This window comes from Truncatella angustata (genome assembly GCF_020726525.1).
Source record: "Truncatella angustata strain MPI-SDFR-AT-0073 chromosome Unknown BKA67scaffold_1, whole genome shotgun sequence".
Taxonomy (NCBI): Eukaryota; Fungi; Ascomycota; class Sordariomycetes; order Amphisphaeriales; family Sporocadaceae; genus Truncatella; species Truncatella angustata.
Window position 1 is genome coordinate 5,925,047 of NW_025763381.1, and position 27,830 is coordinate 5,952,876.

General features: G+C 51.0%; 12 protein-coding genes and 1 non-coding gene across 13 annotated transcripts; 4 read left to right on the forward strand and 9 right to left on the reverse strand.

The window, feature by feature from the left end:
• Nucleotides 1-572: 572 nt before the first annotated feature.
• BKA67DRAFT_530769 (uncharacterized protein) lies at nucleotides 573-1,991 on the forward strand (the record flags this gene model as incomplete). Its single annotated transcript, XM_046099286.1, has 1 exon — nucleotides 573-1,991. The coding sequence occupies one exon, from the start codon at nucleotides 573-575 to the stop codon at nucleotides 1,989-1,991; it is 1,419 nt and encodes a 472-aa protein (XP_045964810.1).
• A 532-nt stretch (nucleotides 1,992-2,523) lies between these two features.
• BKA67DRAFT_653843 (uncharacterized protein) lies at nucleotides 2,524-3,177 on the reverse strand (the record flags this gene model as incomplete). Its single annotated transcript, XM_046106452.1, has 1 exon — nucleotides 2,524-3,177. The coding sequence occupies one exon, from the start codon at nucleotides 3,175-3,177 to the stop codon at nucleotides 2,524-2,526; it is 654 nt and encodes a 217-aa protein (XP_045964811.1).
• Nucleotides 3,178-4,384: 1,207 nt separating this feature from the next.
• Nucleotides 4,385-4,680, forward strand: BKA67DRAFT_653844 (40S ribosomal protein S29-like protein; the record flags this gene model as incomplete). The annotated part of the gene is made up of 3 exons (XM_046106453.1): nucleotides 4,385-4,446; nucleotides 4,520-4,619; nucleotides 4,672-4,680. 3 exons carry the CDS (start codon nucleotides 4,385-4,387, stop codon nucleotides 4,678-4,680), a joined length of 171 nt encoding a protein of 56 aa, XP_045964812.1.
• A 925-nt stretch (nucleotides 4,681-5,605) lies between these two features.
• BKA67DRAFT_530772 (NUDIX domain-containing protein) lies at nucleotides 5,606-6,672 on the forward strand (the record flags this gene model as incomplete). The annotated part of the gene is made up of 2 exons (XM_046099287.1): nucleotides 5,606-5,649; nucleotides 5,706-6,672. 2 exons carry the CDS (start codon nucleotides 5,606-5,608, stop codon nucleotides 6,670-6,672), a joined length of 1,011 nt encoding a protein of 336 aa, XP_045964813.1.
• A 271-nt stretch (nucleotides 6,673-6,943) lies between these two features.
• On the reverse strand, nucleotides 6,944-7,475 carry BKA67DRAFT_510309 (uncharacterized protein; the record flags this gene model as incomplete). Its single annotated transcript, XM_046097315.1, has 2 exons — nucleotides 6,944-7,049; nucleotides 7,135-7,475. 2 exons carry the CDS (start codon nucleotides 7,473-7,475, stop codon nucleotides 6,944-6,946), a joined length of 447 nt encoding a protein of 148 aa, XP_045964814.1.
• Nucleotides 7,476-7,934: 459 nt separating this feature from the next.
• BKA67DRAFT_530774 (PAXNEB protein-domain-containing protein) lies at nucleotides 7,935-10,509 on the forward strand (the record flags this gene model as incomplete). Its single annotated transcript, XM_046099288.1, has 4 exons — nucleotides 7,935-8,367; nucleotides 8,422-9,135; nucleotides 9,291-9,323; nucleotides 9,512-10,509. The coding sequence occupies 4 exons, from the start codon at nucleotides 7,935-7,937 to the stop codon at nucleotides 10,507-10,509; spliced, it is 2,178 nt and encodes a 725-aa protein (XP_045964815.1).
• A 382-nt stretch (nucleotides 10,510-10,891) lies between these two features.
• BKA67DRAFT_589999 (uncharacterized protein) lies at nucleotides 10,892-13,801 on the reverse strand (the record flags this gene model as incomplete). The annotated part of the gene is made up of 1 exon (XM_046104540.1): nucleotides 10,892-13,801. The coding sequence occupies one exon, from the start codon at nucleotides 13,799-13,801 to the stop codon at nucleotides 10,892-10,894; it is 2,910 nt and encodes a 969-aa protein (XP_045964816.1).
• Nucleotides 13,802-14,979: 1,178 nt separating this feature from the next.
• On the reverse strand, nucleotides 14,980-15,909 carry BKA67DRAFT_653850 (3' exoribonuclease family, domain 1-domain-containing protein; the record flags this gene model as incomplete). The annotated part of the gene is made up of 2 exons (XM_046106454.1): nucleotides 14,980-15,725; nucleotides 15,798-15,909. The coding sequence occupies 2 exons, from the start codon at nucleotides 15,907-15,909 to the stop codon at nucleotides 14,980-14,982; spliced, it is 858 nt and encodes a 285-aa protein (XP_045964817.1).
• Nucleotides 15,910-17,374: 1,465 nt separating this feature from the next.
• BKA67DRAFT_548868 (uncharacterized protein) lies at nucleotides 17,375-18,936 on the reverse strand. The gene is made up of 4 exons (XM_046101535.1): nucleotides 18,128-18,936; nucleotides 17,716-18,025; nucleotides 17,596-17,651; nucleotides 17,375-17,547 (listed from the first exon to the last, which is right to left on the reverse strand). The coding sequence occupies exons 1-4, from the start codon at nucleotides 18,535-18,537 to the stop codon at nucleotides 17,406-17,408; spliced, it is 918 nt and encodes a 305-aa protein (XP_045964818.1). The 5' UTR covers nucleotides 18,538-18,936; the 3' UTR covers nucleotides 17,375-17,405.
• A 186-nt stretch (nucleotides 18,937-19,122) lies between these two features.
• On the reverse strand, nucleotides 19,123-19,211 carry BKA67DRAFT_t30. Its single transcript has one exon. It is a non-coding gene; the product is annotated as a tRNA-Gln (tRNA).
• A 506-nt stretch (nucleotides 19,212-19,717) lies between these two features.
• BKA67DRAFT_530778 (SGNH hydrolase-type esterase domain-containing protein) lies at nucleotides 19,718-20,930 on the reverse strand (the record flags this gene model as incomplete). The annotated part of the gene is made up of 3 exons (XM_046099289.1): nucleotides 19,718-19,998; nucleotides 20,054-20,860; nucleotides 20,903-20,930. The coding sequence occupies 3 exons, from the start codon at nucleotides 20,928-20,930 to the stop codon at nucleotides 19,718-19,720; spliced, it is 1,116 nt and encodes a 371-aa protein (XP_045964819.1).
• A 2,319-nt stretch (nucleotides 20,931-23,249) lies between these two features.
• Nucleotides 23,250-24,824, reverse strand: BKA67DRAFT_508917 (major facilitator superfamily domain-containing protein; the record flags this gene model as incomplete). Its single annotated transcript, XM_046097194.1, has 1 exon — nucleotides 23,250-24,824. The coding sequence occupies one exon, from the start codon at nucleotides 24,822-24,824 to the stop codon at nucleotides 23,250-23,252; it is 1,575 nt and encodes a 524-aa protein (XP_045964820.1).
• Nucleotides 24,825-25,239: 415 nt separating this feature from the next.
• Nucleotides 25,240-27,805, reverse strand: BKA67DRAFT_62179 (heterokaryon incompatibility protein-domain-containing protein). The gene is made up of 3 exons (XM_046105489.1): nucleotides 27,476-27,805; nucleotides 27,224-27,413; nucleotides 25,240-27,068 (listed from the first exon to the last, which is right to left on the reverse strand). The coding sequence occupies exons 1-3, from the start codon at nucleotides 27,709-27,711 to the stop codon at nucleotides 25,656-25,658; spliced, it is 1,839 nt and encodes a 612-aa protein (XP_045964821.1). The 5' UTR covers nucleotides 27,712-27,805; the 3' UTR covers nucleotides 25,240-25,655.
• Nucleotides 27,806-27,830: the final 25 nt, after the last annotated feature.

Sequence of the window (27,830 nt, forward strand, 5' to 3'; positions counted from 1 at the left end):
TCTTATGGGCCTACAAGGTCTGAAATATACCATTTATCAACACAATTGACAAACGAGTTTTTCGTGGCCAAATGATTCGGAGATGGTAACGTATGTTCCGGCAGCTGTGGCTTGACAGAAAAACGTGGACGGCTTCGAATAAGCCCCTTCTGTATTTCCGATGAGTGACCCTCTATTTACTCGAACTCTTGGAGCTTGACATCAACTTACTAACTGCTTTTCCGATTGAGAAAATGGTATGTGCCGTGCTTGACGCGACTTTCATCTCATTGTTGAGATTGATGACCTTGATGGCCACCCGTTTGGCCAAATCTGACGCGACCGACCGCGCGTTGGTGGTACAGCTAAAAAGGAGTACAACCTTGAGGGATAGGGTGTACAATATCATTGCAGCTATCACAATGGGCTTCGGTTCGAATGAACATCTTTTGATCGCCATCATCTCTACCCCTAAAGCTTGCCTCGAACAAACAACACTTGTCAATTTGGACGAAGACTACACATGTTATCCGACGGCCCAAAAAGTGCAAATTGTTTTATAGTTTTTTTCCATACATTAAACCACTTGAATAATGACAACCCTAGGCTATTTTCACCTCTTCCCGCTTCTACCCACCGAGCTCAAACTGAAAATCTACCGCCTAGCGCTCACTCCACGGACTATACCTGTTCGCCTCAAGCTCGACCTGGATGCTTGGAGCTGGTCCACCGAAAAGGATTGGTGGACATGCTACTCGGTAGTTTCGGACATGGAGACGCCTCGGGCTCCGCTGCCCGCCGTGCTCAAGGCCAGATACGACGCCTGGGCGGAGCTCAAGGGGTTGTATGGCGGGCTGAGAATCGACAGGCATATCCTGGAGACCCTGCTAGGTGCGGCGGCGGTGCCAGACGGCGGGGCCCAAAATAGCGGCGAGGCAGAAGAAGAAGAAGAAGAAGAAGAAGAAGAAGAAGAAGAAGAAGGACCGAACAACAACGAGGGGCCGTTGCCGGTGAACGAGGCGATAACCTTGAGCGATAGTCACCAGCTGAACGATTTTGAGAAGGGCGACGACGATGCCAAGCTGTCGACGAGGAAACTCGCCGATAGGCTGCTCTCAGCCGAACAGGAGAGCCGGAGACCAGCCTTTAACCCGGATCGTGATACCCTCGCATGGAAGGACACGAGGCGCTGGGCTTCATGCGGCGAACCACAGTTGCTGACTCTGGTGCACCCTCTGTTTCTGGCATCCTGTCTCTCGGTGAGATATGTCAGGATCGAATACATCCCATGCATGGCCAACCTGCTCGAGGTCCTGGCGTTCAGTGTCCTAGATGAGAGACGCGCGCTTGAGGGCTTGGACTTGAGCGTGAGAAACCCCAGTGATGGAAGAGTCCTCAGGTTCAAGCTATGCAGAATACCGGAGCATACCAAGCTTTCTGGCGAGAAAAAGATGATTGGGGAGGTGATAAGGGATGATCAGCCCGTGGATGGAATTGAGCATCTCGTGAAGCGATCCCAAGTCGTCTGGTTCCCGTGGTTTGAGAACAGTGCAAGCCAAGGGGGCAATCGGAGGGCAAAAGAAGAGACCCAGGACCCTTTGGCCCAGCGCGTATTCGAAGCAATTTCACTGCCGATGCCTTCGACGTCGTCTCCAGGATCCACTTCTCCGGATATATCACCGATATTTTCCCATCTGTCTTCCGCTCGGCTCAACACAGCCAACGCGGCTATTCTGCAAGTGCTATCCGCCTCCGATCCCACGACGGGTCCAGGAAAGAGCGGTTCATGGGCACGTATCGAGGCACTCTCTGACCCTCTAAATGTCAGGTTCAATTATCAGTTTTCCGATAAGCCTCTATGCTTTGGCATGGGCAATTTCCACACGGATATTCTGCTTTGGTGTCGTGCGATGACACTCCATGGCGCCGGGTATCCCGCTAATTTGCCCTTCAACATCGTCGGAGTGCCGTGCCATGGCTTTTGCGATGAATTTGTGGGGATGGGTGTTTGACATCAATGGCAACAATGCGTTCTGATACATGCAGCAGTAGGAGACATGGGTGATAGGACTCGGTTGCGTATATGTAGAGACTCCTCCTTTGGTAGACATTGCACTTTGTGGTAGTATATTAGTTTTGGAGTAATTGCGCGTTATGAAGCATCTCCATTCCGGGACACGGAAAATATAATAATAATCCCAGTTGAGTCGACACAGCCAATTCTTCGGTAAATCAGCTCTTTGTTCTTTCCTACAGCAAACATCGGTATTCCAATAATTCCCACGAGGTTACTGCATGCACGGGTTTCGCCGTTGGCAACGGCATCGTAACTTCACAATATAATGCACGCACATCCTGAGTCCGCCATGGTCCAGCTGGCCTAGCCGCGAGCTCGGAGGGCTGCCGTGCCGGGGACTCGACGCCCGTGTTCGTTCCTCACTAAATGTATGGCCCCTGAACTGGTATCTCTCGTATCAACGAGGAACAGGGGCACCATAGATCTCTCCCCCTCATTTGCCCGCCCAACATGAGACTGGGCTGACTTCAATTGCTATCCCTCTCCAGAAAGCTAGGATCACTCCTGACCCTACTCTCAAACTTCTTCCACCACTCCTCAAACGCCTTCAGCGGCACGACCTCAGTATTGCCGGCCTGCCCACTGAAACTCGCCAGGAAGTTGAAGGCATTCTGAATAATTCTTTGCGCGAGGACCAGCGTCGAGGGCTGCCCACCACCAACACCACCGGCTTTAACCAGCTCACCTGTTGAGTCATTGGTGCCTATCGACTTGGCCGCCTGCTGCTGCTCGATGCTCTGCGCGACGCTCCCCGCGGACTCAACGCTGACGCCGATGAGCACGCCTTCCTGGCCGCCGCCGAGCTTGAACACGGCGCTCTCTTTGCCCGGCCCCACGCCGCCCAGGAAGCGCGTGTTAAGCTGTCCGCCCGAGGCGAGGGCTTGTGGGTTCGTGATTAGGTAGATGGCCGCGGCGGTATCGGGAGGTAGTGTGACGCCGGGCAGTAGAAATATTGCAAGATGTGAGAACGGTTTGGGGTTTGAGGGTGTCGTTGAGGGGATCGCGTAGAGAAAAGATGTTGGGCTTGGTATCGAAGAAGGTACCGTGATTAGAGGCTGCCCCGCGGGCAGGAGGCCGAAGAGGGGCTGTTGCTGTTGCTGTTGCTGTTGTTGTTCTGCCATTGTGATCTGGTTTTGCGAGTTTTTTTTTTTTTTTGGTAAAGCTACGAGTAAGGGTTGTTTGGTAAGGTTGCGCGACCGATTGAGGTCTACTGAGAAAGCAATTCAAGCATGGCGTTGCGGTATCTGTCCGGAATGAACGTGAGGATCTCACGAGCTTGAGCTCGAAAGTTCCACAAGCCCCGATAGCTTCCAATGTACTGCACCGGAGCTCAAATCGATGGCGGCTGTGCCCACCTTGTCATGTGGGCTAGAATAAAGCCCACTTGCATTCTTGGAGTAACTCTCAAGCTACATGAGTACCCCCCATTGCCTAGTTATCACGAAGCTAGAAGATCGCCAGATTTGAAGCAACAGCATTACAGAAGCTGACTCCCCGTGATGTGTCAAGGCACTTAGTCGAGGTAATGAAGGGGAAGAAGTAACCCTGTAAGTGGACATGTCGATGATTCATCTATGAAAGGCATAAAGTGCTGGTTACTATTCAAGTAGAACGGCCTATAGTCTACAAATCCATACTGGTTTGGTTAAGCCGCGTGGTGTTTATATGCGTATATTATTACATTGTAAGCTCAATGAGTATGTCGAGTTTTCGGGTTTTACGATCTACATCTGGTCATATAATTGCGGTTGTGCCATAACATCGACCCTGGTGGCCTCGATGAGCAAGGCGCCGAGACAGTAATTTACGGTAACTAGATACGGATCTGTAGGGAACGACGTAGCAGCAACGCAACCAAAGCTCACGCATGCCATCAAGAAACCCAGCACTGGGAAACCTACTGCCCCTGGATCTACTGTACCGCGTTGATCGAGGGCCCTACAACTTGACGGGTGAGCTGACCCTGCGTGAGCAGACCCAACGGTGCATTCCTGGACAACTGTCGATAAGTATCGTAAACTATAAATCCCATGGAGAGCACAGCTGCCGGCAGAAATATCGGGCACAGGTGGAGCAGGTGTGGCTTGACAGCTTCCTACCTAAAGTTCGATGTGTGGCTGCAGCTGGCACGCCGGCCCCTCACAGCCGCACCAGCTGCCGATAGCTGTTATCGTTTTTTACTCACCCACTTTCTCTTAATTTACTCCCTGGCAATTTGATCCTCACAATCATCCATCATCCGTCGCCCATCATCTCCGAACGACACCAACGAGTCGCCAGAACCCATCATCGCCTATTCTACGGATCGATCAAATCAAGAATAGCATCATGTCTCACGAATCTGTCTGGGCAAGCCGACCTCACGGTTACGGCAAGGGCGCTCGCCAGTGGTAGGTTCATGCGCTTCGAGACTTGAATTCATTCATTCATTCGGCCATCCGACCGACTAACCATCGTTTACAGCCGCGTCTGCACTCACCGCGCCGGTCTGATCCGCAAGTACTCTCTCGACCTGTGCCGTCAATGCTTCCGTGAGAAGGCTGCCGCCATTGGATTTGTCAAGGTACGGGATGGCAGTCGACATTTCACTTGGTACTATTCTTACCCACTTCTAGCACCGATAAACGCCTCGCCATGGTTGTGGACTACCGCTCCCTCACTGCGCCATCCGGAAACTCGCACGAAACGTGGATATAGTCAAGAAAAACGTTCGGAGATGGTCATCACAGACGAACCCAACTTAGGGTCGGGTCAGGGTTCATAGGGATAGGCTAGTGCTGTGAGAAGAAGAGCGTATCAATCAACGAATACTTCGCATCAAAACCCAGATTCCTTTGCGAGCCTCTTGCCGTACCTCGCGATGTCTCGAGAAGCGTCCAATGCCATCTCCTTGACCACCAAAAATAGCAGTGGCCGAACAAGGGTTAGGGCTATCTGTGCATACATAGTACTACTGCGGATACTTTGGGCTGCGCCACTTTTGGTACCTGGCCTACTCCATCCACATGTCTAACGTTAGGTTACATGTGAGATACTGTACAATGTACTGTGAGTAAGGCTGATGATCTCTGGCAGTCCGAAATGCGGGAAAATGGTCCCGTTGGAAATGCAGTGACACCCCGCCATGGCCAATGCAACTTCTCCAATATTGTTATTCATGTGCTGCACCACACACCTGGCTTGTGCATTTCAAACATTGTACATCCCTGTGCTCGTCGGACTGGTCTCGTCCTGTACTGCAAATCTTTTTATGCTTTTCCCATCTGACAGGCTCTAATGACATATATTAGACAAGCCTGGTCTGACGTCAAAAAACGCTTGATATCCGTTCAGAGGATTGGGTCAGCACCGTTTGCGCCTGCAAATCGCAGCCTGAACCGGGCTTGTACCAAGCACGTGAGGAATATAGGCGCCTCAACCGATTTGCAACTCCAGTGTCTATCCACGACAAGAGAACAATTGGGCTATTCACCATCACTTTCAGCCAATCCAGAAAATCTGCAGACAAGTAGTGCCCGTTCCGACCCCAGCATATACATAACCAACAAGATGGCACGTCTGAGCAATCTAGATCTCATCAAGGCGGTAGACATGTAAATGCTTCCTCCCGATGCGTTCACGTTGCGTGTGGCACTGACACGGAGTGCAGATTTCCTTACGACCAAGAAGGTGTGAGCAGAGTATTTTCTGAGCCGCTGTATACACTCGTGCACCGAAGCGCTGCCGGGGACGATGTCACACTAGGCTATATGCACCCCCCCGTTGTGCAGTCGCTTTTCTCTATCCCAGAATCCATCCGTGGTCCCTTGGAGATCGACCCGGAGGCTCGGACTGTCCGCGCCTTTGACCTGCCCACCGAGGCTGAGCGCACCAAGGTCGTGGGTAATGTAATGCAGTACTGGCACACCAACGGATCGTGGCAAATCATCAAGAAATGGAGGAACGAGCCTTGGCCTGTCTATAGTACCGACGGTGGCGAACTGCTGTACAGTGTCGAGAGAGCCGGGGCTGGATTGTTGGGAGTCATGAGGTACGGTGTACATATGACGGCATATGTGAAGGACGAGGCAGCCAAGCATGGCGTTAAAATCTGGGTGCCGAGACGTGCAAACAACAAAAGCAACTACCCTGGTATGCTGGACAACACCGTTGCTGGAGGTCTGATGACGGCAGAAGACCCTTTCGAGTGTATCATCCGGGAAGCAGACGAGGAAGCCGACCTGCCAGAACCGATGATGAGAGAGAGGTGCAAGCTGGCTGGCACCGTCGTCTATCTTTACATTACAGACGAAAGGGCGGGCGGAGAAAAAGACCTCGTATATCCCGAAACTCAATGGGTTTATGATATTGAGCTACCTGACCATGTCAAACCGACACCCAAGGACGGCGAGGTCGAGGAATTCTACTTGTGGACCGTGGAGCAGATACAGGAAGCATTGGCTGGGGGAGAGTTCAAGCCCAATTGCGCTTTGGTATTGATAGATTTCTTCATTCGAAGAGGCATCTTGACCAGGGAGAACGAGCCGGACTTTGATGAGATCATCCGGAGGATGCACCGGAAGACTCCCTTTCCTGGTCCGCACCAAATAGCATCTCCATCGATTTCGTTACAATAGCCTTACTAGCGAACTGATTTGTTAAAATGCACATCTCGTTCTTGCTCTATACGCAAGGCTGCTGAGTTGCAGTGTCATGTCATGCCTTTTCATACGCCTGAACGCCAAATCTGAATCATTCACCTGAACCTCTAATTCTGCTGATTTCGTCGCCATCCCTTTCACCCATTTTGCAGACATCTGCATGAAATGCACATAGGGTTCGCGCTGGACTCGTGCATCGCTTGTAAGCGTTGCAAGGGGAATGAAGTTGTCCGATGATGAAGCCACCTTATTTCTTAACCAGGAGATAAGTGTTGTCGACCCTCAAGGGCAGAAGCTTCTTGGAGGGACCCTCGAGCATCATGAGCAGCCCGCCGAAGGAGATATAGGCCTTGCTGTATTCCAATAAGTCAGCAAAACCGATCGCCTTTTCCAAGGTGTCTTCTCGCAAGGTTGCTCCAGAGACAGCGGAGAACTCACATGCTTTGACCGTCTGCGCCATCCTCGAACTTGTAAATCTTGCCATGACACACATAGTCGAAGCTGTCTGCTAGACTCGCGGTATCGGTACCGGCCTTGATATCCCTCCAGCCGCGCTCCTCCTCGCCCTGCTTGCCGTCGAGACTCAGTGTGGTCGCAAGCACAACGTTCAGCGGGTCGCCAACTCGGCAGGGGAACAGCTCGATGTTGATATCCAGAGTCATCTGCGTGGCGTTGTCGTTCGAGGTGGCTGTGATACGAGCGACACGGTCGTACTTGGCCTGGTTGTAGTCAGTGACCACGAAGGTCTCTTCGAATAGCTGCGCGTCACCGGACGACATGTTGGCAAGTCACGAAGACAGGGTGATTGCAGAAATATGGTTATTCCGATGGTGGTTTCGACTGGACTTGGAGCGGCGGTCCGAGTCTGGATTGCTTCTGTTTTTCGGGGGACTGGTTGGACTTGGGGGGGGTTCCTTCTTTTTTTTTTTTTTTCCTTCCTTCTGAAGCTCAAAAGCCGGACCTAAAGTCACTGCGGGGCCTTCCGTTCAAGTTGCAGTGACAGCCGCACCAGCAGGCTCCCCAGCAGGCTCCCCAGCAGGCTCCCCCTACGGCCCTACGGGGGAAGCTCCAGCAGACCTTCCGCTCACTGCGGAAATGTCACTCGCAAATTTCAGTGCCCCGCGATTGGGCTAGTGACGAAATCCTAGCACTTACACGCCCGAGGCATATTAGAGTCGAGGATATTTGCATTTATGTCTACTGTGCTTGTCTGCTCTCACAAATCCCGATCAGCCGCCATGTCATTGAGGAAGAGAAATACCGTCATCAGCACGTCCTCGTCGGCAGCTGCAGCACAAGTGAAAGCAGAAAATGTATCCATCCCTGGGCTGCGTCCGTCACCCCTCGACGGACGGCCGACTACATCCACAGGAACTGCATCATTGGACACTTTGCTCGCAGGCCACTCCGGGTTGCCTATGGGTACATCGCTCCTCATAGAAGAACATGGCACTACTGACTTTGCCGGCATCCTGCTCCGATATTATGCTGCCGAAGGTCTTGTGCAGGGCCATCAAGTCCACGTGTTGGGCATGCATGAGAGTTGGAAGACGGAATTGCCAGGTATTGCAGCCGAGTCGAGATCATCTGCAAAGTCTGAGACTAGTGCCAGTGACAAAATGAAGATTGCCTGGAGATATGAGAGTCTGGCGTCCGTGGGTACCCCCAGAGGTCTGCTACTACCCCTAAAATCAGATGTATGCACTTCTTGCTAACATGGTGTAGACGCGCCTCAAAGACCAGCCAGTGCCTCGGCAGGCTCTCCGAGCGTCTTTTGTCATTCCTTTGATTTGACGAAGCGTTTATCTCCTGCGCATGTCAAAGGACAGATCACGTTCAACCCCTCGATGAGCATGCCCAGTCCGGGGAGACAGCCCAAGGACTCTGTATCTCCCCTCAAGGCATTCCTCAGGGACATCGCTGCAAAGGTTGCAAGCTCACCGGTGACGACAATTCACCGTGTGGCAATACCAAATCTACTATCACCAACCATGTACTCGAGTTCGCTATGCCGACCCGACGAAGTCTTGCAATTCTTGCACGGGTTGCGAGCGCTGTTGAGACAGAATGCAGCAAAGCTCACTGTTGTCATGACTCTTCCGCTCTCGCTATACCCGCGTTCTACTGGACTCACACGGTGGATGGAATTACTGTGCGATGGTGCGCTTGAGCTCATCCCGTTGCAACTCGACGCAGTCCATGCACCTCCACCAGACTCCAAGTCCGACTCAAAATCAGAAGAGAAGACGCAAGGTCTATTGAAGGTCCACAGCTTGCCTGTTCATCATGAAAAGGGTGGTGGTTCTGACGGACACACGGGCGAGGACATGGCCTTCAGCCTGAGCCGTTCGAAAGGCTTAATCATCAAGCCATTTGTGCTACCACCCATGCTGGAAGACGAAGAGAAGGAGAAAAACCCGGCGTCGACTACCAAGACAAGTATCGAGTTCTAAATTCTGAGACTTTGCCCGGGAGGCTCTTGACGGGCCGGCACCCTATGGCAACGCGATTTATGGGGCTGTGCCATCTGCCACTACGCCGACCCCACGTCTCGGAAAGTTTTTATATTTTGTTAAAGCTTGAGCTCGGAACAGCTTCTTCTTCATTAACCAACCAGCAAAGTCAAGGTAAGTTTTTGGCGCATCTCCTACCATTCCATGATGACCTGATTACACCAAATAATAATCTGTCAATCCCCTGAAAGCGAACATGTTGACACCATTATCTCAATCCTTTTTAAAATGATCATCGACTCAACCACAAATCTGTTATCCTACTATTCTTTCGAGAGCTCCTCGCTGACTGAACTCGATAGGACTGCTGCAAACTGCTGCAATGGCGTCAGAGACTGTCGCACTGCCGATTCGGATCTCCAAGGTCACCGACAGATATCTCGTCTTCGACATTGACGATATCATGTATTTGCGCCGGCATCATAATATTTGCTCTCCCTTTGTGGGGACTATGCCTCAAGCTCCGTCACAAAGCGTGTTCATGGGACTGCCTGTCGAGCTTATGGTAGAAGAGGCCATGGTGCTTGTCGGCAAGAAGGCAGCCTATGTCGTCGATGACTCTGTTTTCCATCCCTCGCGCATACCATCCCTGGACCCCACCTCGCGTGCCGCTTACCTGCAGGCCATCAAGACCGACGGTACTCGTGCAGCCACAGCTGCGCGTGAGCTGAGGGAATACAAGCAATCTCAGGCCTTGAGCAAAGGCAAGGGTAAGAATAAGAAAGACAGAAAGGCAAAGCGGGATTCTTCAGCAGCCGAAAATAGTAGTTTGCCTAACCGGGACACGTCCTCTGTTGCCGGAGAGCCCACCCTTTTTGATGCGCCTGACAGGAACGCGCCCAAAGCAAAGCCGCAGAGCTCGGCCGTCGAGCCATATGCCATAACGCCAGTCACCAGTGGTGCCTTGCTGACCCCCCCACCTGAAGAAGATACTTTGGCACTGATCGATGTTCCGCGTGGCTACGCTCTCTATGCTCACTTGCACAACAAGGGATACTTCATGATGCCCGGCTTGCGGTTTGGATGTGATTACAACGTCTATCCCGGCGACCCTTTGAGGTATCATAGTCATTTCCAAGCAACTCACTATGGGTGGAGGGAGCAGATCAAACTACTCGATCTTGTCACTGGTGGAAGGCTGGGCACAAATGTCAAGAAGGCTTACTTGATAGGTGGGGAGATACCTGCCGGCCAAAGCCAAGCAGGAGAGGCTCCGTCCCGGGAGGACCTCGCCGTAAACAGAAAGAGCAAGGTTATTCCGCCGGTACGAGCCTTCAGTATCGAGTGGGCTGCTATGTAGGGTTGGCCAGGTGTGCTAGGTCAACATAGTGAATATCAAACTAGCCAGTACTTAGTTCGAGGAAGCATATCTTCGTGATAACCCGCCATTTACCAGATACTGAGAGTAGGATTTCCGTATCGGAGAGTAGATACAAGAACAAGCACATTGTCTGCGAGGATGTCCCTTAGTTCTGCGGCTTGATTAGCCCGAACTCCCTTCGCTGTTCTCCTAAAAATAATGGTGGTCATGCGTGTCACAAAAACCCAGTGAATCCCATAACTCCTAGCAATGATCCCAAAAAGAAAACAAGACGAAAAAAGAAAGAAAAAAAAAAGGACGGAGAAAAAAAGGCCACAAAAGCGGGTGTACCTCCTAGGAAATTTTCACCCACCCCCCGTCTTCAAGGCACATAAATCCTCGAGAAGCTGATGACCTCTCTGCGGCAGCAGACACACTTGTCAAAGTTGTTCATGGCCAACGTGACTCTGCATTCATCGCAGAGGCTCAAACAGCGGCAAGGCCACACGATGACTGTCCGGGGCGAGCTGTGACAGACAACGCATTGCGGTCCGTTTTCTCCGTTATTATCACCCAACCCAGCCCAAGAGCCCGTGTTCTCGGTGCCGTTGTCTAGATCATTTTGTGTGGGACGACCCGCGGGAGGTGCAGAGCGGCGGGAGAGGATGAGCTGCTCGAGCGATTCCGCCTCTTCTTCGGGCGTCATCCTCCGGTTGCGCTCGCGGCCGGGACGAACAGCTGTGGTAAGGATTCGCGTCCGCTGCGCCGCCTGCTGGCGTGCATACGCCGATCGCGTCATGATGCGGTCGCTTGTCAAATGAGCAGCAAGCGTTTGGGCCTCCTGACGTTCCTCTGCAGTTGAGGGATTAAGGAGACGAGCCAGGTCGCTCATAGCTATGCTCGCATCGAGAGGCGTATGTTCCCTGGAGGTGAGATGAGATCGCTGTGTTGGTGTGCGTTGTCCGTCAGAAAGATCGTCCTCATCTTCCCATGGATATGTATCGCGATCATTTGCGCCAACCTCGCTTCCTGCTGTACTGTCGAGCAAACTGGTGGTGTCCCAATCTCCTGCGTCTGATTCTGGCTCCCATTCGCCACTTGTGTCTACTGACCCCCAGAGTCCTCCGTGCTTCCATGTTTGGTAGAGTCGTTTGTCGATATCTGCCCAAGAGATGTTGGCTGTTTCGGGGGTATGCCTCAGACGCAGCATCATTTCGGACTCGACGTCGGCACCCTCATCGTTATAGAGCATGGACTGATTGTCTCGGCCGCTCGAGCTTGCTGTCGCAGTCGTTTCTGCTTTTTGCTCGTCCCTCTTACTCGGCTTAGGTCGGCGCGACGCCCAGAGTAGGAAGCGAGGTCGTGCTCTTATTCCCACCCCAGCAAGGCCCCGTAAAATGACCAAAGAAAGCCACCGTAATATCAGACGATTGATGTTCAGGATGAAATCAAGCGCAAGTATCCACCGCGAGCTCCGCTCGATTGCTCCCACGCCATCCTTCACTCTCTTGTCTCCTGCTCTAGTTTTCGGGATTTTCTGCGCGGCACGCTCCCTCGCGTAGCCACTTGAGGCGGAGAGCTGGTTGTCCTTGACCGGAATGAGACCGATTGTGCCTGCCTGATCATATCGTGAATCGCCCAAGTTGGATCCCGTCCACTGCATTCGGAACTTTTCCAGTTCTTTGAAACGCTCCTCCTCCAACCATGTAAGCTGCTTGATGTTGACACTGCGGTCCTCGTTGAGATAAACAGCTTCACTGGCCATTGTGATAACCCCGAAACCTATCCTTAGCAGAGCCGTGTAGAAGTCCATATCACGGCTGACACGGATGTCGGACAATGATATGTTGGCTTGCATATTCTCATGTGCCAGGCGTAGGCGTTGCCTGAACTTGAGCTGCTGGGCGTTTTCTAGCACTGGGGGCGGCGAGAGTGCCGAAAGAACAAGCGCAATGCCATAGATCAGGGCACAGATGAAAATGCCGACGAAGACCATGACATGTGGAATAAAACCAATGATACAGACTGTCGGAAACCTGAAGAGACCCATGTTGGATGGGTCATCTAAAGAGAAATTGAATGCTTCGAACACAATGCTGCTCATAAAACACATGGCCCAAAAGCCTGTGTTGACGAGACGGAATCTGTGCTGTAGATTGAAGACTCCAAGCACATGGCTGGTCACATGGCTCATAGCGGATAGGAATGCCACGAGGAGAATCTCTGGGGGCGTATTGACTCTCTTCATGATCATGGACCGAGACACGGCTATGCTGGCGCCCGTGGACCCCTGGGTGAAAGTGACGTTGGGGCTGCCGCCGCTGCCGAACAGTCCCCAGCCCAACTGGTTACTCACAGCAGCATCGGCTTCCGCAAAAGCGAGAGAGTGCTCAAAGAGTGTCATGCCCGTCTCCACAGCCACGGGACGGCCTTGTACGGCGCATGACACAGTCTCCAAGAAGTGACTCAAGCAAAAGGTTCCGAACAAGGGCCATAGAAGGGACAATGAGCCACGAAGCTCACTGGCAGAGACCTGATGCTCGTCTGGGACCATGTTAACTGCCCGGCAAGAGTCGTAGTCGCTAGCTCCCAGCAGTAGGGTTGAGCTGATTGTATGTAGATAACCTCCTGGTTCTGTGAACAGCAAGTCCGATGACTTGCTTGCATTGCCCCAGCGCATTTCGGCGAAGTCGGGTGACGTTTGGCATTGCATCGACTGTAAGACTTCTCGAGCTTGGTAGAGGAAGCAGACAATGGGGAGGATGCGGAGGAGGAAGCGGATGTGCCATGCCAAGCGAAGTCGGCGTCTGCTCGCGGCGAAGATGTGCGTCCTGTTGAGTATGATGGCCATGGCTACGCAACAAAGCGCCCATTTGCTTGTCGCATAGCTGAATACGCTCCCCAGCCCCTTTGCCCCTTCCAAGCTCAGCCGAGATGCCATGGCGCCTGGGTCCTGGTCTACTATCTCTGCGACCGTGGCGGCAGCAACGGAGGCTTCGGCGGCCAGGTCGGAAGTCGTACTTCCTACTATGGCGGTGGTAAGGAACAGGTCGGACCCGGTGGGATCGGGAATAACTCGCTGGCCGAACCCGTCGACGGTGTCCGCATAAGATATGATGGAGCCTAACTTGGTTAGCATCCTAGGCCCGGCGAGGAGCAGGTCTTCGGCATATCGCGAGACGTTGACAGGCAATCGCAAGTGATGTAAAGTCCATTGAGTAAGGTTGTGGAGCATGCTTGAGTTGTCGAGAGCCGTGGGTGCGGGAATGACGGCAGCGCCTGGGGATGCCATGGTCCGTTTGCTTACGGGCTACTCTACCGTGCCAGGAATGTCGGATGATGGTGACAGAAAGTCGTCCCGGTGATAGAGTTCACCGCAGAGATCGGTCTTGTCTTATTGGATTGCTAGTGCCGCCGGCTTGGAGGATGCATCGTTGGGGCGAATATCATGCGCAGTACGATGGGGTACAATACGGGAGTGATGCGGTATGAGAAGAAAAGAAGATGCGATGGACTTGGTAAATGTACAGAATAAACCTGACGGGTGACGGTAGAGGAGGTCACGGCTGGGGAAGTGGGTTGAGGTGTAGGTCCCCCCCCCCCTCAAGGCAAGCTCTGCTGTAAGATCAAAGTCAAGGTACTCGGCACAAAAGAGCACCCATGAATTCACTATTGTATTTGTAGCACAGCAGAGCATACATGGCTTAATCATGTACACATGATAGCATTCACAGCATTTGGATGTGACGGCGCCTCACCCGGAACGTCGGGTCCAACTTGCTTTCCCGCAGCGCGTTTCACAGCGCGTGTGGGCCCACATGCCCGCTAAATAGGTATGTAGGCTCAGTTAGTACCAAGTTAACTTCTCGACGGCCGACACGCAACGACACAAATTGACAAACAAACAAACAAACAAACGAAACCTCAAGCACTGTGTTCTGGAGCAATAGTCCTTGTGGCAAGGACCACTAATCCTAACACATGTAGACAATGTCCTTAAAAATCTCTACCAGTCGCCAGAGTCCCCAAATAGGCTCCCCTCCCAGGATATAGGTCATACACGTCTTGAGATCTGTACATTTGTTCGTTTTGTCATTGGGTATAATCATGTCACGCTGGGTAGAGCTCTACCGACTAGCTTAGGTTTCCATCCTGTCCAACGCCAAGTGCATTGTCTACTGCTCGAGCAGAAGTGCTCTTCATCGTCGGTGCAAAGCGGCCTCACTGCCAGGGCCAGTAGAGCAGAGTTGTCGGCCGTACTTAAACAACTGCAGGCTGAGTTGGTGTTGGTGCTGTTCGCTAGTAGCTCCCTGTTCTGTCTGGTCAAGCAGAGCTTGCCACGGGAATGCCCCAACGTATGCAACACGACCGACCACAGACCTTGGCGATAGGGAGAGTAGAGCTGAGTTCCACTCCTGGTTTTGGGGTCTCATACCTCCCCATATAATACTGGGTGTACGCGGTCGCTTCTCAAGTGGCCTCCTGGCCTTTCTTTGCTGTCTCATTCAGGGCTTGAACGATGACCCTGTTTGCACTTCGACATGCCACCAAGCTCTTCTCCGTCATCTTGTTGTAGACCAGGATATCTCCACCCGGTAGTTGACCCTTGAACCACACGTTTGTAATTTCGTCTCTTGTTGGCAGGTATGCTACACAACAACCTGCAAGTATTTTCTGGTCCTCGGACACGATGGGATCCACGACGATACTGGGTGGTGTGCCATCGTCCTTGGAGACCAAAGCGGCAACTCCACCAGCCACCGTGTCTACGCAATCGATTCCTGCATCCGCAATTGCGGCCGAGGCCACCGTCACACATGCACCCAAGACGTTGAGCATATCCCAATTATCGCTGTCCTGGTTGTGGGGAGCATGGCGATCCTGGTCTCCTTCGATGATGGTAACAATAATGTCCACACCACTCTTAGGCCATCGATCCGCTATGATGGCACCCCGCAGTGCCGTCTCTAGATGTACTCCCAGATCTCGTTCGCTAGAGTCGCGAATGTAACCGCGTCGTGTCCTCGTTGCAAAAGGGGCATATTTGACGTGTGTTGTGAGCATGATGTGGGGAGAGAAAGGTGCTGATCGAGGAAGCGCTCGCGGTCCGTGAACGGTACATGAGAGTTTTATGCTTGTCTTGTTGGGACCGGGGCGGCTCTCGAGTTCAAGATAAGCTGACCCAGAAGCCGAGGGAGTGACGCCAGTCTTCAGGACTGCCCAAGTATCAGCACATGTCCAATTGTACGAGCTGCTGTACCTTCAGCATGCCCCGCCAACAGACTTACATATCTTGCGAATGGAATCTGACGGCTTTGATTTAGGGCGAGATGGGGGCTTCTCGAATACAGGCGGCGTCGTATTGCCGACTGGGCCATTTATCCTCCTTCTGTCGGCCATTGTTTGCGAGGGCTGTGAGTTATTGCACCACGATATGATATTCAGAATGGCGCGTTAGGTAGTACGCTGATGATGAAAAATAATTGAGGCTAGATTAGACTAGTCTAGTACGACCACTGGACTGAACTGACGTGCACTTCCCTCCCCTCTGCCCCTGCAAGGAATCCCGACGCCTGCCAGCCTGCCCCACCACGGAAGCTTCACGCACCGGCCACAGTTGTCACCGACCTTCAGACCAAATTTTCGAGCTTCCAAAACAAAACTGCCACCCGCGTTTCCCTTCTTAAATTTTCTTCCTACTGTTACACATGCGACTTCCACCTCTCGACCAGACCCAAAGATGACAACACATGAGCGACAGTACTTCCGGGTCATCTTGCCATGTTGAGCGATTCCTTGGGATACTCTCGGCTTCACGATATTCGCTGCAGAGTTTTCCTAGGAATTGCTCCTCATTCGCGGATTTTGTCTGTGTTGCTTCATCCTGGGTCGACGAGGTAGGAGTCGCAGTGTCAACAGCCGTTACAGCGTAAGTCTCCAATGCATGATTGCGCTCTTTCCACCTCCCTCACCGGCCCCTGCTGTTGATGATATTTTATCCACAGTTCTTAGCGATTTCCATGAGCGCAGAACTAACATGCATCACCATCTGAAGCACCATCAACATTACAACCCTTTTGAGATGTTACCCAGGAACGCTCGGCTGACTCTCATTTAGAACTCTGGTGGTTTAATGCCCTGAACGCGCTTGCTTGCGTTCACACTTATTCTAACATCCTCCAGTAAGTCCATCTTTACCTTTCCACACACAACCCATGTCCGTGATGAGAACCTTTATTTTCAGTTCTGCTTCTGAAGCACTGTGATGATACCCCATACCAAAACATTCTCTGACTCCATTTCAACCTCCAACTTCTATCTACATGTCGCTAGTCGGATGGCCTTTGACTGACATGAAACAGTATTCAAGGATCTCTCGCATCGTGCATTTGTACTTTATAGCTCCACTAGGTACGACAGCACTCTTCTTCCATCGCCCGCTCTTTTATGATGAAACGCGTTTATCCATTCAACTATGTCACCGGAGCCGAGCGACCCTCCCGCACTGTAGTTGTCTTAGGGCATCGATGATCAGTTGTGGAGTTGTCTTCGGACGTGATGATGTTCCAGTGCGTTCGACTGTCAGGCATCGTCTTGAGGTCTGCCAGTTGGATGCCGGCTTTTGGTGAATGAGTAATACGGCTTTCTGACCCAAGAATTTCTACTCAAATCACTAGTACATATTTTGTCTTGGGCTTAGCTAATTCGGAACAGATCTCGGATCAGGTAACAATTGCCTCAAATTTCATTCTGGTAGGTCTCGTAAATCATGGGCAACTGGCCCTCGAGTTTGACTCAACAGCGATGCCTCACAATGCCAATTGTACACTCTACATTGCTCTATTCTAAATATATATATATATATATATCGCTCAATATACATGTTTCCATTACTTCTAGGCCTTTCGATGAACCAGACCAGCTCCTGCCTGGTGTTTGTGATAAATGAGAGTATCAGCAATCACAACATTGTCTCTTCTTCCCACCGCAAATACCACCACCTCTGCAATATCATCTGGTGTCAAGGGTTCCACACCGCTAGAAATGGTCAGCTACATGTAGTCAACGGGGACGATGGGGACATACGAATAAACTGCGTCAGCCTTCGACTTGTCGCCGTAGAATCGAACCACAGAGAAGTTCTACTGAACTGTCAGCGGTCAAGCAATAACACAAAGTGTTGACAAGTTCTTCTTTCTAACTTACCGTCTCCACCTGGCCAGGATCGATCTCAATGACCCTAATTTGCGATGCAACAGTTTCTTTCCTCAAACTTTCTGTAAAGCTACGCACTGCGGCTTTGGTTGCGCAGTAGATGCTACCACCCTGGTATGGTTCCCTGCCCGCGATGCTCCCGATGTTGACGATGTCTCCCTTGCCTCCATCTGATCGGCCGAAGAAAATGGGCAAGACTGCCTGTGTCAAGTTGATCAAACCCGTCACGTTCGTTGCGAACATCTCATTGATGTCCGCCTCAGCGATCTCAGGTGCCTTGGCGACACCCTTCACCAGGCCTCTGTAGCATCGTCATAATTGTCAGTGATGCTGCGCATACTGGGTTCCCCACGGCTAGCGATACCCCAACCCAACCCAACCAAGTCCATAGGCGGTAACTTACGCATTGTTGACCAAGACATCGATGTTCCTCCACTCCTCCGGCAGCTTCCCTACAAACTCTCTGACCTGGTCCGGCTTCGAAACGTCCAGCTCGACGGGCAAGACCTTGACGCCGTCCCCGACCTCTTTTGTGATGTCGGCTGCGACCTCCTTTAGCGCATCGATTCGCCGCGCCGTGAGGATCAGACGCAAGTCCTGCGGCGACGTCCGCGCGAACTCGAGAGCCGTCGAGCGCCCGATTCCAGAGCTGGCGCCCGTGATGACGATGGTCTTGCCGGAGAGGCGCTTGGCTACGGCGGAAGACATGTTGACTCTGCGGATCAATGCGGATAGGTCGCAGGGAACGGCAGATGGGGTTGGGCGACGTCGTGTAAGCGTATGAAGTGTGTGCAGAGCTGTTCTTGGGAACATGAAGGTTTAGTAAACACGTATAGATTACAGAGGAAGGAACCACTTCTAGGCAAAAGATGTGACTGGATTATAATAATAATAAAAAGGCCTCGTGCTTATAACTGGCCCCGGTTATCGATGTGCAGTACGGTCGTTCATTCGTACTAATTGACCAATCGCCCTGGCGCCAGCTCGCCTCGCGATGATGTGCTTGCTGCTTGCCCCGCCATGGATGTTCTTACCCCGCGGCAGGGTGCGTTTCGCAGTGCTTATCTCTGATATTGTGTACATCTGCATAGGGACCACGGCACCGGTTGAGGAGTCGTTGCTGTTCATTCACACGCTGTGCAACATTGACTTGTTTGTGTGATAAAAATGTTATAAAGCTATACAAAAATGCATACATACATATATACAACTTCGCGGAAAGCACATGATGTGGTATGCATCACACCAGCCAGTCAACTCCTTGGAACAAAATATACGCCACTGCAGAACGTGGTGGACTCCCCGACAACGGAATGCATTAGCCAAAAGATAAATGAGTGAACCCCGCTAACGTCTCCAAAAAGGAGTCATCGCGGCCAGCAAAAGCAAATTTTTGAGAGGTCGTACCCGGGTTCGAACAGGGGTCTCAGGAAGATTTCAATTTTTATAATCAAAATCCCACGTGCTAACCACTACACTATACAACCAATACTTGCATTTCTGCTTAGTTGAAACGAGCCCACTTATACTATACTATAATCGTACTTTTACTGACTCGTAATGCTCTATCTCTTGTCGCCCACGCCACTTTGTCGCATCGTACGGATGTGGTAGTTTAGGTTGACCGTAGTGACTGTGAACATATTACATTACTATATACCTCGTTTTCGCCCACAGACAGTGTTGTAAGCTTGCTGTTGGCTGCATTCAAACTTGAATCCAAGTGTTCCAAACATACCAATCCCAGGCGAGCCAGCCTCGTGCAGTAAACCTACAAGCTCTCGTGTCCGTGCTCCTGATATGACCCAGTCGTTGATCTCAATTCTACTCCGGATGACCAGCCGGCTTTTATCCTTCTGAATGTCTAGAAATGCAGACCCTGACAGGTTTAAGCCCCGAATAGCTGGCACGGCAGCTTGTTTGGCTCTCTCTAGAAACTAGCTGTACGCCTGATAAATAATTTACCTCGTAGTTTATCGAAATCAAAGGGGTATCACTGTCCAGACGCCTTGCGTTGTTGTCTCATAATCTCGAGCTCGGCCTCCATCTTAGCCATCTCTGACTCCTCGCGCGCTTTCCATTCGGTCTCCAGGTTTCGTTGTTGCTTGTACCAGTTTTGGTAGTTGGATTCGTCTTTCCTACCCTCTTCGCCGTCATCTGAAATCCAGGGAACCGTTTCAGCTGGCTGCAAAAATCCTCTGGCATCGGCCTCGACTATGGCCTCGAACAGTTTCGTGGCCATCATTTCATATCCCGCAGTTGCCGGGTGCATGCCTGATGTCGCGAGTTAGCGCTTGGCTCGATGGCTTTTTTTGCTCTCGACTCTTACCATCCTCAGCAAGATTCTCATCCTGAATGCCATCGGGTCCTTGCATCTCAGCAAGAACAACTGGTAATCCCTGCTTCTGATAGATTTTTGCCAATCTGCGGATCTGAGGGTTGACCCTAAACACGTCTTCCCTTCCGTCGAACTGAGTATTCCAGGTCGGCAGCAGTGTTCCAAGAACAAGGGTCGCCTTGTGTGAAGCCATGAGAAGGTACTGCACCAGATTGTCATAACGCTTGTAAAAGTTGTCAATGTCGACATGCATCAAGCAATCGTTTGTGCCTGCGTTAACAAGAATAAGATTTGGTTTGCTCTTAGACACAATCTGTTCGGCCATTCCATGGATAGTGTCCACTCGGACTCCTGGTCCTGCAACAATATCATTGTCGGTCATATTTCCAAGCCTCTCTGTGCCGACAAAGTTTACTTTATTACCCAGGGTCGTCAATCTTTGTCTGAGCGGTCTTCGAAACCCGTTATTATCCACCTCCGCCACGCTATCGCCTCGGGTTGTTGAGGCGCCTAGGGCCAAGATGCGCAAAGGTATTCCATGAGCCAGGGGGAGATCATACCCAGGTCGTTGGTATGACGTGTATGCGGTTATCGGTCGCTCTGTCAATGTTACCGACGAATTTGAGTGCGCATTAGAGGAGTTTGACTGTGAATGGCCGACATGAACACCATTCAGGGTGTCAGACGTCAACGTACGTGTGTCGATATCAACAACAAATCCGGACATCAACATGACTGTACCCAAATAATGCCTGTCAGACCTTTTGCGCAGAATAAAGTTTGGTACTGAGAGATAACCTACAAAGAATCACGAGTGGGATTCCTAAGGCGACGACGAACCGTCGCCTCGCCAATATCTTTGCGACATGAGGATTCGTGCGAAACAAGCGCAACAACTGGTTTGGCATATCGCTCGAAACGAAATTGGGAGGAACCCCCATGTGTGAAAACCGATCGAGCAAAAGGACTTGTAAGAATGAGAGCTGGAGGGGGGAAATCACAAACACAGCTAATTAATACGAGGACACGAAAACATCTATCCAGCGACGAAAAGAAGAAGGTGCTCGCTGACGGCTCTCACATTGACATCGGGCGCGAGCACTAACTGTATCAGGTGTCTTGTCCGTCAAGGGTCCTGTCAAGCACGATGAGAGCGTGCACTGAATTGGATTAACTCAAGTGAATTGTCCTCCAGTGTTGGCGAAAATGACGTCCGAATAAAAGGAGAGACAAACGAAACAACCCCATCTGGGAGAATTCGCCATCTGGCGGCTGAACAATGATGATCAAGACCAGCTTATGCCGCCCTAACCGTGCCAAGAATCAGAGAGGCAGAAACCGCGGCCACCATGCAGGGCGGCAAGAGGCAGACATGGCCAAGAAATGCATCATTCGTGGAGGTGTATCCTGGAGCGAAAGCGATAGGGGTCCAGTTTGGTCCAGCATGGTAAAGTGGGATCACGATCAATACCAAGAAATCCTATCCGTAACTAATGGAAACGTCCAACGGAATACATACTTATGGTTCCACTAAATAAAAATGCCCTGGGCACTACCCGGGCTCCAGCAACCTAGTCAACCTAGTTCAGCGGGGTCGCGTGACCACCAAAGGGTAGATTCGCTCCAGGACAGACGGATAACTTGCCTTTCGCGCTTCTCGGCGCTCCTTATGCGGCGCATTCGTTTCGAAGACATGCAGTGCTTAGCGAAGGATTTTATCCGTCATGGGCTCGCGACAAATTGTTTCCAGCGCAATCCCAAACCGTCATCGCGGGGGTTTTTTTTCCCCATGGCCATGCTACAGCGCCTGAGCGCTATTGCAGAGTATTTCCAGGGCCTGTTGATTCGATTACCGTAACCAATGAGGCAAAGGCGCTGCACCACGTGTACTATGTAGCGAAGTCGGCAATCAAACCTGCGCCAGGTTCAGTCTGACATGGGAACGACGCCCATCCACGCGCTGACGTGTACTGATCGACGGTCACGGAGTAATGTTGCCGCTCTGTAAAGACCAGAGTCTTCGGCGTCTCCTCCACTGGCACGGCCCGGGAGCCTATAGAGTGACGATTGCACGTCCGCAAGTCATCGTCCGTTCGGAATCTGTCGGCCCCTTCAAATTTACGCGAGCCAGCCCGAGTGGCCATCGCCTACGCGACGGTTCTGCTTGGTGAAGAGCCAAGCATTGCGGCTGAGAAATGTACAACCCACACAGGCGAAATACTGGTCCTCGGAGATTTGCGCATTGTAATTTTTTGCGTATTCTCTTTTATATCTCGCTTTCTGCCTGCCATCATCCCAATGGAGTTCCGGGTGGGGTCCCGCGCGGGAGCCTCAAGCTATAAAAAGAAAACAAAAAGAAGAGCAAAGAAAAGCAAAAAAAAAAAAAAAAAATCGAGATACGGAGATGGGGACGTTTGGTTGACAAACATATGACTCTCAACTCTTGAGCAAGCGCTAAGAAGGACAGCAAAGCTTTTAGTTGTAGGCTTTGCTTAATCCAGCCATGTGGTCAACATTGACCAGCTTCGCACCTGGATCACTTAGACTGACGAGTCGTGCTTCGTTCATATTGTGGCAGGTACTAAAACAATGTTTACATGCGAACTCTATGCTTGGAAGTCTACGCACCGGAGTGATTTTGTTTCACAAGTCAAGAAAAATGGGATTTTGCCCGTTCCATGGGCAAAATTGCGTACATTACACGACACTGTTCAAGTAGCTCCCAACCGTAAGGCATGTTCATATTCGGTTGCCCTTGTACCAACATCCCTGCTGCGTTGTCATTATGGTCTGACTGGCAGGTCAGAATGACGAGTTCGCCTGCATCGAAGACTTGCTAGTGGTATGGGCTCCAGGAGCCTTTAGGTAGCGTGGATAGGCTGCAAGGAAAATATACGAGGTTAGCGAGGAGTTTGGGATGAAGCAAAACGCAAGCAAAATCAAGTATATTAAACCCCGTGAGTCGAATTGCCTATGCTCACCATCACAGGCACCAAGAGTTCATGGTTGACTTAAATAGTCTGAACCCAATTGTACCGGTTCGAGTAGTTGGTATCAAAAGCAATCTGGTCCGAAAAAGAATCAAACACAAGAGGAAGATAAGCAACGCTTCATACAAGGCCATGAGACTTCTTCTACGCCATAACATAATTATCTAAAACTCTATGGGGTATCTCTGAACGCACCCTCAATCAAAAGCAAACGATGACCAGCTTCGGATCTTCTTGCCATATACCCAAAATAGTAGAGGTGCTGGCGCCAAGGCAATACATAGGAAGGCCAACACTGATGAGGCCCAGGCTACCCCCAGTTTCTCGTACATTATACTCCCAAACATAGGGAAGGAACAAGCTATCAAACTTCGCACAATAACGTGTATGGACATGGCCGAGTTAGAGTGAAAGCCGTACACATCGACGATGTACGAAATACCGGGCACGAAAATCAGCATTAGACCCAATCCGATGAAGTATGTTGCGATAATCTGTGAAGCAGGATGGACATTTCCAGACCATCCAAACCACAGGAGCGATGGTGGAAGAATAAATGCCCCTACCATCATCGGTGGTAACCGATACTCGGGCGGCGCAGGCCCGTGAAGTCTCACAACTTGGTTCTTGTACCAGGTTATGGTGAAAAGCGATTGTACGCCCCAGGCCGAGATAACTCCACAGACTACGGCAATGAACGGTAGCGAACTCGCTCTGGTTGACCAACCTCTTTCCTGGAACGCAGTCGGGAAAGCTTGAAACGACAGATATAGGGTGCCATAAACCAGTGTCAGATATATCGTGAATATGATCAAAATCGGCTCTGTGATGAACATCCGGACGGGTTTTGTCAAGTAACGATAAATGATGTCCTTGAACTCAACGCGGGTCTCCTCTGACTTGGAGTGGAGCGCCCAGTTCCCCGTCTCGAAACGCAGTCGTTTTGCCTTGTGCCTCAGAATCATCCTTGACGACGATTCCCGTACAGCGAAAAGTGCAGCGATACCAAATGTGCTCATGACGATGAGGGTCGCCCATGCCGTCCATCGCCACTGTGACCCAGACCCATCAACGATATAGGCACCAGCGATGGGTGCAATCGTAGCTCCAAGATTAATACATATCGAGGATAATCCCAGCGCAACACCTCGAGGTATCGGCTCATACAGCTCGACGTACATTCCTGACACTGTCGCGAATGCCGCACTTCCAAAGACACCAGAGAAAAATCGACTTATTAGAATCGTCTGAAGGTTTTCACCGAGAGCAATGGGCAGCTGGAAAATGGCGACACCACATATGGCCATCGAAAACACCATAGCATGGCCGAAAAGCTCCGAAAGCGGCCCGAAGAAGATCGGGCCTGTAAAAAATCCCAAAATCCAGAGTGCCACTGCAAGTCGCATGACGATCACAGAAACATCAAATTCGACAGCAGTGACTTTGGAGGCTGGTGCGAACACGCTGGATCCGAAAGATACAGTTGCGATTACCGCCGAGGTGACGAGGACGAAGAAACATTTCTTCCATTTGGGCCAATTTCGGGGACATTCCGGGTCGTCGGGTCCATCCCATCCAACAATATTGCCTGGATACCTTTCGCCAGTTTCCTTGCCATCAGTGTCGCTAGATGGCGTTTCACTTTGTTTTCCGTGCTTGAAATCGGGCTGGAACTTTGATGTACTTTTATCCCCACAAGCTTCAGGGTGATCAAGTGATACAAGATGAGCAGACGGCGCTCTGCTTCCTGCTAAGGTTGTAGTGGTCGACATATTTGGGTGTTCGGAATGGACATCGCTGTTGCTGCTATTCCTACGGGACAAATAAATAGTCGAAGAACAGTGGTCAGTTCCAGCCAGACGCCAGAAAAGGAGATTCCGTCAGAATTGGATACGAAGACTCGGGATCTTCGCCCTGGCGCACGTCCAACGCACAGGGCAAAGTATGGGCCGTACAGCATCTCATCGCGCTTTACGAAGCAGCGAAAAGTCCCACTTGGCGTCCATTGCCCATTTCTTTGGGCCTTTATCAGGGTGACGTTTTGCGCCGACAAAAGGCCTAGAAGTGGGCAGGTCCTTATCAGCCCTGCAAGACGGTGGCTCATCCACTTCCGTGCGGATTTAGCTGTCACTGCTGCTCCGTGGCCGTCGGCAAGCCGATCTTATAGTGTGGAACAACACCGATATTTTCATTAGTAGTAGTCTAGTCTAACGTTGGTACTTAAGTGTGCGGTGGTCCAGCTTGGCTGCTCGAGAGGTTCCCCCAAATCGTACATCAGAAGCACCACCACCTTCCGCATTAGTTTCTAACATCCTTCCGTGAGCAGTGGCAAACACGAATCGTACCACGCTGTGAGATAATGGTTCGCTCTCGTGAGAGATGGGATTGAAAGGACAATTCGAACAAGGAACCGGAAATTCCGGTTCCACACTTTTATCTGGGTTACATAGTACATCATGTGCTTGCCAAGCCGCCGACGCACCGAACCGCACTCTAGCGCCGAACGTCGCCTTTTTGCTTTTCTTTCTAGGATCTGGTAGCCAAGTATTGCGGAGTGCCATGTGCTGTGCTTCTTCTAGAAAGATATGTCTAGGTCACCATATTCAAAACATCGCGTCTTGTCTGCCAACCACTGTTTCGAAGCTGACCAAAAGGCCGGCCCCAGGTCCGCGTCGCTTGATGGCCGCTGTCACCAACAGGTCCTTAATCAGTGTGCTGGCTCTATCACATATCGACTCGCCAAGACCGAAATTCGATATGCCAAAAAATTGCAGCAAGTTTTCCGGTAACGGGAATTTCGATGCATCTGACAGCTCAGCAAGCGGAGAGGAACTCCCGTTAAGGGTGCCTTGAAATATTTCACAACTTCGCTGCTCAAATAACACAATTACATCAGACCGAACTTTTGGAATCGAACACCACACCAATGTTGGGCCAATGCTGTTTTCCTGATAATTGATTACCAGCCGTGGGACAGAATAGCGCCAGGTTTTCCAGGGTGTCCAGCGTGCCTGCAGCCCGAAGCTTGTGCCGACGTAGACTGCGTGGCTTGTCGCGACGGTAAGGCCTCGTTGTGTTACCTTGCTGAGATCTATCGTCAGCATAGCTCCGTAACCACCTATTGTTGAGCGGCTTAATGCATTCGTATCGTCCCGAAATGTGGTATCGAGGTAGACGTCGTTGTACTGAAAACGATTTCTATATTTTGATGGTACGAGGACAAAACGACTGTCATGTTCAATGTGGCGAAGAATGAGGTCTTTCCTCTCATCACGTTTAAGAAACAAGCAGATCAGATTGTCGTTCATCTTGCATCTACAATAAAGTAGATAAAAAGACGGCGTCCCGGAGCACTTTTGCAATCCTGTGCTGATATGTAGTCCTCGAGCAGTGAATCTAGGCGACGTCTGATTCCGCCAAGGACCTCGATCGTTGTCAGTATATATGCCTGAATACGTCGCTCCTGGTCTAGGCTGGTTGAACCACGGAATCGGCGTTCTGAACGAATGGATATCTGAGGCGATGAGTGGCTTTCGCGGGCCTGTATGTGTGTTCCACGGCCCACTAGAGTATTCCAGGATTTTGAAACCCTCGGTGGTTTCACGCGGTTGAGAAGCCATATCTAAATCCATCGTTTCTTCTAACAATTCCTCGTCCAGCGTGGGTATGTGCGACCCATCACAGAAACCAGGCAGTAGTATTGTGTAGTCCTCATATCGTTTCATGATCTCTTCTTGGAGACGATAGAAGGAACCACGCCCTTCGCCGTAGATAAGTGGAAGATTGACCTCGAATATTCCAAGCAGACAATACGCCATATCCTCTGGCCGGGTTGTTTTTCTTCTAGCGGCCCAGGACATCCTCTCTGCGACAGAAAACGAGGAGAGCTCTTTCCCATCTAGAGCATCTTTACTAATTCGTGTTATCTTATGCAGCCTAGTCGCAAGACTATATTTGGTGCCAATCTCGCTCCAGTCACTGGCGTAGAACTCAACGAAGCGTGGCGCTAGAAGTTCCTACTCATCCCGCACCGATTAGCAATCTCTCAATCATAGTATTCCAGGAGTATCTTGGAGCATCTTTGGGGCCTTGAGATCATGAAGGATTAAACAGAGTCCACTTCAGCTCTCGAGATAATCCAAGCAGGAAATCAGCGACCCTGAATACTGACCTGCAGCGTCCATCCCCGAGTGAACCATCTGCTCGTCTGGAACTTCATATCCCCACGACGGTCAAGATTTCGAGCACTGAGGTGATCCGGTATGTCTACCAGGTAGACATAACAAACCGCTGACTCCTTGTACCACTGCCACATCGAGTTGATGGCCTCGGAGAGTTCCACGCTGTTGGTCTTGTCGATGCTGTATGGTTTTATTAGTTATATGTGCATTGATGTGCATTGCTATTTGTGATCAATGCGTACCAGCAAGTATCGATCCAGATGTACTTAAATCCATTCTCTAACGCAAGGGCACACGCGCCTGCAACCTTGAGATAACCTCTCTTCTCCTTGATTTTCTTATGAGGACCTTCCATCTCTTGTAGAGTCAACTCATCTCCATCCCAGGTGTGAGATAGAATCGCATATTGATATGCCACGGATTCGCCAATACTAAAGGAATCAATGACTTTGAGTGTGCTAGTTTCGAGTAACCGCATTTCTCGGAGCGGACGTCACGAGACTTGATCACTGCTTTTGTTTATGTTCTGACATCGCGGAAGGCTGTGAACCAGCCACGTTTTTGGATTACGTGGATATGTGCATGAGCTCTGGAGAA